This window comes from Eimeria acervulina, genomic scaffold, assembly GCF_000499425.1.
Source record: "Eimeria acervulina Houghton genomic scaffold, Eah_scaff783, whole genome shotgun sequence".
Classification (NCBI taxonomy): Eukaryota; Apicomplexa; class Conoidasida; order Eucoccidiorida; family Eimeriidae; genus Eimeria; species Eimeria acervulina.
In genome coordinates this window covers 251-10,537 of record NW_013549603.1, presented here as the reverse complement: position 1 = coordinate 10,537, position 10,287 = coordinate 251, and the positions used below count along the sequence as shown (strand labels likewise).

Here is a 10,287-nt window from a genome sequence, read left to right as displayed (position 1 = left end):
ATCAGCAGCAGCAGCCACCGCATCCAGCGCATCCTCCGCCTCAGCAGCATCAGCATCAGCAGCATCGGCATCAGCAGCAGCATCAGCAGCAGCAGCAGAAGCAGGAGCCTCAGCAGCATGAGCAGCATGAGCAGCATCGGCATCAGCAGCATCAGCAGCATGAGCAGCAGCTGCTGCAGCATCAGCAGCAGCAGCAGCAGCAAGAGGAGCTTACGGTTTTCGCGTGTAGACCTCTGGGGGTCTGAAGCTCTTGCCGAAGAGTTTGTTAGGAGGAAGGAGGACGCGAGGAGAGGCGAAGGGCTCAGCAGCAAAAGCACGAAGAACAATGCTGTCAGTGTCTCGAACAGCACAGGGCTTGAAGCTATCCAGGCTGCCCCCTTGCTGCTGCTGCTGCTGCTGCTGCTGCTGCTGCTTTTCGGCTGCAGCAAGAGCTGCAGCAGTTCGAGAAGGAAGCGCTACTACCGCCTGGCCAGGGTCTGTAAGACAGGGGACGATGATGCCCGTTGCTTCGCAGCGAAACACGAGCACATTCTCCAGCGATAAATCTAAACAAACAAACAAATAAATAAATAAATAAATTAATAAATAAACAAATAAATAATAAATTAATAAATTAATAAATAAACAGAAACACACTCCAGACTGGGGTTTAGGGTTTAGGGTTTACGGGGGTAGAGGTTAGGGATTACGGGTTAGGGGTTAAAGGTTAGGGTTTAGGGTTTAGGGTTTAGGGGTCAGGGGTCAGGGGTCAGAGTTTAGGGTTTAGGGTTCAGCGTTTAGGGGCTAGGGCGTATCGCAGCTGAAAGGAAACGGAAATAATACAAGAGCGGCTCAAGACTTTAGGGTTTAGGGTTTAGGGTTTAGGGTTTAGGGCCTCTCACCCCGCATTGCAATGCCTCGCTTGTGAAGAAATAAAACCGCGTCCAACAGCTGGCGAGCCATCCACCGCACCTGCAGACAAACCCTAAACCCTAAACCCTAAACCCTAAACCCTAAGCCCTGAGCATCAAAGGTTGAATATGGGGGTTAAGGAGGACAGCCACGAAGTAAAGCAGCAAACAGCGGCTTAAGATATTGAAGAGCAACACAAACAAATGGCAGCAGCAGCAGCAGCAGCAGCAGCATCAGTAGCAGCATCGGCAGCAGCAGCAAGAGCAGCAAGAGCAGAAAGAGCAGCAGCAGCAGCAGGAGCCTCAGCAACAGCAAAAGCAACAACAGCAGCAGCAGCAACAACAGCAGCAGCAGCAACAGCAGCAGCAGCAGCAGTAACAGCAGCAGCGGCAGGGTGTTGTATATACTTCTGTTTCTTTAAACGCTTCTTTTCTTTTCTTCAAGACCTCGAAGAGATCCTCAAACTCAGCAAGGGGGAAGAGCAGCAGCAGCAGCTGCTGCTGGAGGTCAACGTACACCCGAGTGGGTGTAACAATGTTTGAGTGCCCTCTAAGACAATCGTAGAACATAACTTCAGAGAGAAAATCCTCCTGAAGGGAGGGGCTGCTTCTCTGAAACAAAGCAAGAGACAACACCTTTACTGCTACTTTGCTGCTCCTCCTCCTGCTGCTCCTGCTGCTGCTGCTGCTGCTGCTGCTGCTGCTGCTGCTGCTGCTGCTGCTGCTGCTTATTGTGAATATCTGCTGCTGCAGGATTAAGAGAAGCAAGCACCTGGCGAGACCTGTGAGCGGCTCTTTGGCGGCCAAAGGAGAAAGGCTGGGCAGCGACTTGCTGCTGCTGCTGCTGCTGCAGTTCAAGCTGCCGCTGCTGCTGTTGTATTGAGTAAGCAGGGTTGTAATAAAACTGACGCTCTTGCTTTTGCTGCTGCTGCTGCTGCTGCTGCTGCTGCTGGCACTTACGCCTTTGCTGCTGCTGCTGCAGGTGCTGCTGCTTGCAAGCATATACCCTCTGCTGGACGTCCTTGGGGAGACACTGAAGAGAGTACTGCTGCTGCTGCTGCTGCTGCTGCTCTTTCTGCAGCAGCGGCTGCTGCAGCTGCGCGTTCAGTGGCTGCAGCGTAATTCCCTTTGAAGAGCGCTGCAGCAGTCGATGCTCGTTCTGCTGCTGGTGCTGCTGCTGCTGCTGCTGCTGTTGCTGCTGCTGCTGCTGCAATCGCTGAGTGGGCTTGTCTTGGCGGACGCTGCCCTGGGAGCACCTGCTAGGGATAACCTTAGCAAACACCCTGCTGCTGCTGCTGCTGCTGCTGCTGCTGCTGAGGCTATTTAAGGACAACACTGGATTGCAAGAAAATCTGTGGGGGACGGAGGAGGAAGGGCCCTCAAGAACGAAGCCCAACGAATGTCTTGTGCTGAAATGATTGCTGCTGCTGCTGCTGCTGTTGTGCTGCTGCTGCTGCTGCTGCTGCTGCTGCTCGTGCAGTTGCTTCGCAAGCTCCAAAGAGATGGAGGAGGAAGATATCGATAAGGAAGAGGCGTGCTGTACGTACATCCTGCTGACTGGGGACCCAGCTAAAAGGAGAGGGGCTGCTGCAGCAGCTGCAGCAGCCGCTGCAGCAGCTGCTGCTGCCGCTGCTGCTTCTCCCTCCCCTGCTCCAACTGCTGCGTCTCTCCAGATCGTTAAGGCTTAAGGCTGCAGCAGCACCAGCAAAGGCAGAGTTATTTAACTCGCTCTGCAACAAAAAACTTGCTGCTGCTGCTGCGCTGCTGCTGCTGCTGCTGCTTCGAGACGTCCTTCTCAGGGACAGCTGCCCTTGCTGCTGCTGCTGCTGCTGCAGCTGGTTGCACTAAAAAATGGGGGGGGAGGAAAAGGAGGTGAATGAGCTGAGCAACAAAAGCTCTTGCTTCTGCTGCTGTTGATGCTGTCACTGCTGTTGTTGCTGCTGCAGTTGCTGCTACTATGACCGTTGCTGCAGAAGCAAACGCTGCAGCAGCAGGGGGAAGACCAATAAGGACGGGGGGAAGACAAAAAGTCGCTGCAGCATAGCACAGCACAGCAGAAACACAGCAGCACTCGTACATGTTTTGCGGCAGCAGCAGGAACAGCAGCAGCAGCTGCAGCAGCAGCTGCAGCAGCACCAACAACAGCCGGCTGGTGCAGCACAGGAGGGAGCGCGGAGAGGAAGCAAAAAGCAAGAAGATTGCTGCTCCTCGAAATTGAAATATATCAGTGCTTTATTAATGCATGCACACTGCAGCACCTTCTTTTTCTTGTGCTTCTGCTGCTGCTGTTGCTGCTGCTGCTGCCCCAGCTGCTACCCCAGCGGCGGCTACAAGAGGGTCTTAGCTGGGGTGTACGTACAGCACATTTAATGCATTTAGCCTTATAATACCAAACAAATGGATGAAAACTCATTTACATCAGTAAATACGGTGCTAACAACTCTGCGCAGTGCTGCTTCTGCTTCTGCTGCTGCTGCTGCTGCTGCTGCGGCGCGGTCAGCGGTGCTGGAGAGCTGTACGTACACCTCAGCGGGGGAAGAATCCTTTTGTATTGAGTTGGGGGGAGTAAGGGGAAGAGATAAAGATTGAAATAAAAGAAGAAGAAGTGAAGATTAATTAGCAGCAGCAGCAACAAAGATGAATGCCTTCGGGTGCACAAGCGGCTGGGTGTTGCCTGCATGTATGAAGACTATGAAGAAGAAGCATAAAAAGAGGATGAAAATATGTGAATAACAGCAATAATATTTATAATAACTTACTAGGAAGATTACTTTTGTTGTTTGCTGATTTTTTGCTTGCTTTTTCGCACTAGATTTGAGTGTATGTACACCTCAAGAGAGAAGGGGAGTATGTCGGTGAGTCATTAAGCTGCTGCTCGCTGCTGCTCTCTGTTAATACTGAGGGTTTGAGCAGCAGAACAGCAAGAAATAAAAGAGTAAATACCCCTTTATTTGGGAAAAAATAAAACAAACAAACAAACAAACCTCAAAAAATAAACGGCTTCTACATTACCTCTGCTGCAGCGGAGGCAGCAAGGACCGCAGCCCTCTGTGTGATTATATAATAATATAATTTGGGGTAAATAGGAGTGAAACTACATTTAAATACATCGTTTTTCTTCATTTTTCATCTATTTTCATATTTAAAACCGTTTAAAACATTCTTTACAACTTATTTTACCCCAGATTACCTCCTCACCGCCTCTCCTCTTACGGCGCCCAATGGGCCTCCGGCGCAGCGCAAGCGGGCCAGCATTACCAGTGAGAAACTCTTAAGGGTATTTTTGCAAAAAACAAGAAATTATAGGTTTTTAATCTTTAATTTACATTTTACAATGAATTATACTATTTTCTAGCTTCAAGAAAAGGTATTTATTCATAGTTGCCCCCTCCCCACAGGCGGCTGAGAAGCCAATACCCCGACTCATCTCCAGAAGAGTTTCTGCAGCTATTCAGCAGCAAAACGAAGAAAAAAATGTATTTTTAAACAATTATATTAATTAAAAATATAAACAAATCATTTTAACCCCACAACAACTCCTAATAGACGCACACACACACGCAAGCACAGGCAAGCGCCGCTAAACAGAGGTGTGTGTACACCCCAGCCAGAAACAAATGCAAAAAAATCGCTTTACAGCTCTCTCACTTCATAAAATCTGCTATATTCTGCATGCAGCAGCTTTTCTTTTCCCCTCTTTATGTACACATCTGTCATTTCCGCTCAGATATCCCTAAGCCAGCCAGCTGCTCCTCTCAAGTTAACGCAAACTAGCTACAAAACAAATGCTGCAGCTGCCTATACACCACAAGGCCTGCATATTGCAGAACTTGTAAAAACAAACTAGAGCACCTGTCGCTGCTGCTGCTGCTGCTGCTGCTGGAGCTGCTGAAGCTGCTGCAGCGGTGGCTGACGCTGCTGTGTTGCTGCTGCTGCTGCTGCTGCTGCTGTCGCCGTCACCACGGCTGTTTCTGTTGCTTCTGCTGCTCTCATTAAATGATAGCGGCAGAGTCCTCAGCCCGTGGAGTAAATGATGAGAAAAGGAACTAGCTGGCCAGCTAGCTAGCCTCCTGGCTAGCGAGCAAGCTATCCAGCTTGCTAGCTGCCTAGCTAGCTAGCCATCTATCTAATAAGATAGCTATTACACACGCTGTCTACCTGGCTAGCTAGCTAGATAGCTAGATAATTAGTTAGCTAGCTTCTCTAGCGGGGAGAATCAGATAAGAACTGCACGCGGGTGCATGGTGATGTTGCGGGGCGCCGGTGGTTTAGGGTTTAGGGTTTAATAAACAAAGATAAGGTAATGATATAGCTACAAGAATAATATCTAGAAAGATTAATCTTTTACAGAATCTACAGAATAATATTATTTTTTATTTTTTATTGTTGTATTGAGGTGTACAGGCCAAGTTAAGAGTATAAGAGGGGGAGGTGCGGGGATGCTGCAGCGGATTAGGGTTTAGGGTTTAGGGTTTAGGGTTTAGGGTTTTCATTATTTTGCTGCTGCCCCTGCAAGTAAAAGATAAGGATACAGCAACACAGGTGAAGAGACAGATATAAAACTCAGCCTCTTGGCTCTGCTGCAGCAGCAAACAAACAAACAAACAAACAAACAAACAAACAAACAAAGTAAACAAAACAAACAAAATATAACACCCCAGGCCCCCTAAACCCTCTTGCAAAATGTTTAATGAGTATCGTCTCTTTGAATTATATAAATCTTAATTGAATTGAGGGGCCCCTCTAGAGGGGCCCCCTGGGGGCCCCCGTAGCTTAGGAGGCTAGCAGAGAGACTATATTTCTTTAAAAGGGTAAAGAAGAGATTATCTACTGCTGTACAACGCGTCTGATGTGCAATAATAGCAAAAGGCAGACGTAGCTGCTTTTCTTTTAATGCATGCGGGGCCCCTTGAACTCCTGAAGGGGGGCCCCTAAGAGGGGCCCCCTCGGGGGGCCCCCCTGATGCTTCTGCTAATCCCTCTTGGGGCCCCTGTGGGGCCCCCTTTGAAGGCGTCCGTGCTGCTGCAGGAGCAGCTGCAGCAGCAGCAGATGCAGCAGCAGCAGATGCAGCAGCATCTGCTGCTGTGAGGGTAGTCTCTCTTTGAATTAATATGAAAGCAAGCGTTTGTACAAAGGGCTCTACAAGCTCTCTCAGCCACAGCACATCCGCAGCAACCACTAACACATCCCTCAGAGGGGGGCCCCCAGGGGGGCCCCCCAGGGGCCCCCATGCAGCGCACTTCTCCGGGCAAAACCAGTCAAGGGCCTCCACTGCAACCCTCATCAGGGGCCCCTTAGCAACACCGCAGGCCCCTTCGGGGGCCCCCACTGTGGGGCCCTCTGGGCCCCCCCCTAGGGGCCCCTCTAGGGGCCCCCTTGCGGTACCCTCTGGGGCCCCCCCCAGGGGCCCCTCTAGGGGATCCATTGGGGCTCCCTGTATATTATTTGTAAGGTGGATCAGCTGAGCGAAGTGTCTGTTGAGGTGTACAGCAGTGCGGAGGCCCTTAAGGCAGTAATCAAGGTCTGTGAGCAGCACATCGCACTTGTACGCACTTGGGGGCCCCCCGGGGGCCCCAGGGGGCCCTGGGGCCCCCACTGGGCTCTCAGGTACTGCAGGGGGCCCTTCTGTCGCCTTTGCTGCTGAGGCTGCCAGAACAGCAGCAGCACCCAGCCCAACGAGGCCCTTCCCTGCTCCCAGCTCAATAATAAGGGGGAAGGAAGAACCCTCAGGGGGCCCCCCTGAGGGCTCTTCTCGCACCCTTACTATTGGGGGGCCCCCTAAGGAGCCCCCTGACGAGCCCTCCGTGGGGCCTTCTAGCTGACCCTCTGAAGGGCCCCCTGACGTTTCCCCTGAGGGGCCCCCTGAGGGGCCCCCTGCAGGGGCCCTTGAGGGGCCCCCTGAGGGGCCCTCTGAGGGGACCTCTGAAGGGCCCTTTGAGCGGGGGCCCCCTGAGGGGCCCCCTGAGGGGCCCCCTTGGGGTATTGCCGTGAGGGGGCTAAGCAGCCCCAGTAGGTGTTGTTCAAGGAAGCGGGCTAAGATAACAGAGGCATCCCAGACGGAGCAACCTGTGCATACACCTCAAGTGATGGTTAAACAGTATAATATTATTGCAGTATTTATAATTTATTAGTGCAGAGTAATAATAAAATAAAGGAATTCAATGCATATCAACCACATTATAACATATATATATATATATATATATGTACACATATTTATATACTTATATATATTTATATATATGCTCTTGGGGCTAATAATAATGGCTAGGAGTTCATCTTCTAGGGGGGCAGCAGCAGCAGCAGCAGCAGCAGCAGCAGCAGCAGCAGCAGCAGCTTCTGCTGCTCACCGGTGTCACCGTTGCACTGCTCCTCAGGGGGCCTTAAGGGGCCCCCTGGAGGCAGCAGCACAGGGAGGCCCCTCAAACAGAAGTCTCCGTTGAAGTTGAAGTCGAAGCAACGCCAAGGAAGGGCCAAAGGAGGGGTGGGGGGCCCCCCTCCTAAACCCTCTTTCTGCTCGCGTTCACCTGGGGGCCCCTTATGTTGTTCCGCAGAGGGGCCCTCAGGGGGCCCCCTGGGGGCCCCTCCCGACAGTTCGTGGGGCCCCTCAAGGGGGCCCCCAGAAGCCCCCTTAGCGGGGCCCCCAGAAGCCCCCTTAGCGGGGCCCCCAAGAGGACCCTCAGGGAGGCCCCCCGGAGGTTCCTTAGGGGGGCCCCCTAGAGGCTCCATAGGGGGGCCCTCCGTAGGCCTCCTACGGGGGCCCCCCGGAGGCACCTGAGGGGGGCCCCCCGGAGGCACCTGAGGGGGGCCCCCTGGTGACCCCACAGGGGCCCCTCCAAGCCTAGCTTTGGAGCCCTCAAGAGGCCCCTCAGGGTATTTATAAGGGGGCCCCTGGGGGCCCCCCTCTATGAAGTTTTGTTTGGGGGCCCCCTGTGAGGTGTTTTTCATCGGGGTTGAGAGTTAAGAAAGTATCTCATAGGAAGTTTAAGGGTTCTTTGTTGTTTGTTTTAAAGAAAGAAGGGGCTTAAATAGTATATTTGTTGAATATTAAATAATAAAATTAATATAAAACAATTAAAAACCCCCTTAACAATTCATATAAACGAGGTATGCTTAAGAAAAATATAAGAGGGCCCCAGGAAGAAGAAGGAGACAGCTGCAGCTCTGTCTCCTTTGTGTGTGTTTGACGGTAGAACAAAAACTTAAAATATAATTTATTATTATTTGTATTATTTTAATTATTATTTTTATCTCTATTTATTTATTTAAAGATAAACTACACAACAGTATACAGAAGAATCAACACCATTACTACTGAAGGCATACCTCAAACTATTATTATTATATAATATTTATTAATGTTTATTAATATTATTTATATTATATTTTAATTAAATGCAATAATTAAACCCTAAAGAAATAATAAAGCCTATTAGTTTGTAAGCTCTGCCCCACACCTACCCAACGGGGTGTACGCGCACCTCTTAAAATTTTATAGTTTTTTCTTGCCTTTAGTATAAAGACTTTAAAGGCAATCAATACTGCTTATTTCGGTGTTTTGTTTCTAAACGCCAAACCAATAACAATAAGTATATAAAAGGGCATCTTTACCCCTTAAAGTATATATATATATTATATAAACCGGGCAGTAACGGCCCTTAAACCCTAAACCCTAAACCCTAAACCCTACACCATAAGCATTGTGGTGTTGAGGGTCAAACCTGAGCTACCCTCAGTGAAACAAAGCAATGAAAAAACTAGAGGGATATGCTAAGGGTACTCTGAGGTGTATATACACCTCTAATACGAATGTATCTAAAGAATTCTAAACAGACTCACTTACTAATTAATAATAATAATAATAATAATAATAATAAACATTAAAACAATAAAACCTTTAAAATATATTAATATACAAACTATGAAGCTTTATTATATCTATCATACACGCCAATACGTAAGCCCTACTACTGTAGCTAGCAAACAAAACGAAGAAAAGATAAATAAATAAAATAAAATAAGTAAAGTAAAACAAAATATAAGAAACATCATCAAGACAAAGACAGGCACAAACTTTTAATTAATAAAATAAAACAAACGCCCAACACCCTTCACCAAACTTATCCTAAAAAAACATAAAGAAGAACAAAAACAGCAAATAAAGAGTAATAATAATAAGACGAAAATAAAAAACAACAAAGAACGAATAACAATAATAATAATAATAACAACAATAATAATAACAACAATAATAATAACAACAACAATAATAATAATATTAATAATAATAATAATAACAATGAGATAGAAAGACAAGACAACGCCTACAATAACAACAATAATAAGACAAAGAATACTCAGATAGTAAATAAAGAACAATAATAATAATAAGACTAGCATTAATAATAATAATAATAATAATAATAATAATAATAGCTGCAACAAATGCAGCAAACCCTGCCAGCCATATTACTTCGTATACTGCGCAAACAAAACTAAAAAATAATAAATTTACAGCTGTGCGGGCCCCAATTAATAATAATTAATAATTCGCAGCAGCTAAGAGCTGCCTATACACCCGAAGAAAGACAAGTAAATGCAGCACTCAAACTCAGGCAGCAAATAAGAGCAGCTACAACAGCAGCAGCAATAATAATAATAATAATAATAATATTAATAATACTTAGAAATAATAATAGTAATAACAATAACAATAATAATAATAACGGCATTGAGTATAACAATAACAAAGAAGAAAAGGCTAAGAAAAAGATAAAAAACAAAAGACAAAGAAAGACAGCAACAAAACAACAAAAACAAAGCAGCAAATAAATATTACAAACCCTTTTATTATATTATATTATTATTATTACAATATATTATTATATTATATTATATTAATATTATTATATTATTATATTATTTTTTATATCATTATATCATTATTATATTGTTATTATTACACATCAATAAATTTTTTGTATTTGTTTGGTCTGCGCTGTCAACGGCCTCAGATACAGCAAAGATACAAATAAAGATATACTAATAAGAATATATTTATATATTAATATATACATATATGTATAAATATATATAAATATATATATATATAAACAAGTAAAGAAATAAATATTGATGTGTAAACTGTATATATATACAACAATATACCCGTATATAAATATATATATATATATATATTATATATATATAACTGCATATATCAGTAAATATAGATTAGGCAAACAAAATATATATATACATATATATAAATATGTATATATATACCCTAGACCCTAAACCATAAACCCTAAACCCTAAACCCTAAACCCTAAGCAGTGGGGGAAGGGGCTTCAACGGACTTTCTGTCGGGGACAACAGCCAGCCCTGTGCTGCTGCT

At 46.1% G+C, this 10,287-nt stretch overlaps 2 protein-coding genes across 2 annotated transcripts in view; both read right to left on the bottom strand.

The window, feature by feature from the left end:
• EAH_00048980 (PIK3R4 kinase-related protein, putative) overlaps positions 1 to 2,439 on the bottom strand; it is a gene marked incomplete at both ends in the record, with an annotated part of 4,894 nt that extends 2,455 nt beyond the window's left edge. The window contains 3 exons of the mRNA XM_013394440.1: positions 215 to 545; positions 882 to 951; positions 1,510 to 2,439. Of these exons, the coding sequence (XP_013249894.1) occupies positions 215 to 545; positions 882 to 951; positions 1,510 to 2,439 (1,331 nt within the window). The remainder of the gene's footprint in view (positions 1 to 214; positions 546 to 881; positions 952 to 1,509) is intronic.
• Positions 2,440 to 5,577: 3,138 nt separating this feature from the next.
• On the bottom strand, positions 5,578 to 7,838 carry EAH_00048970 (hypothetical protein, conserved; the record flags this gene model as incomplete). The annotated part of the gene is made up of 2 exons (XM_013394439.1): positions 5,578 to 6,956; positions 7,241 to 7,838. The coding sequence occupies 2 exons, from the start codon at positions 7,836 to 7,838 to the stop codon at positions 5,578 to 5,580; spliced, it is 1,977 nt and encodes a 658-aa protein (XP_013249893.1).
• Positions 7,839 to 10,287: the final 2,449 nt, after the last annotated feature.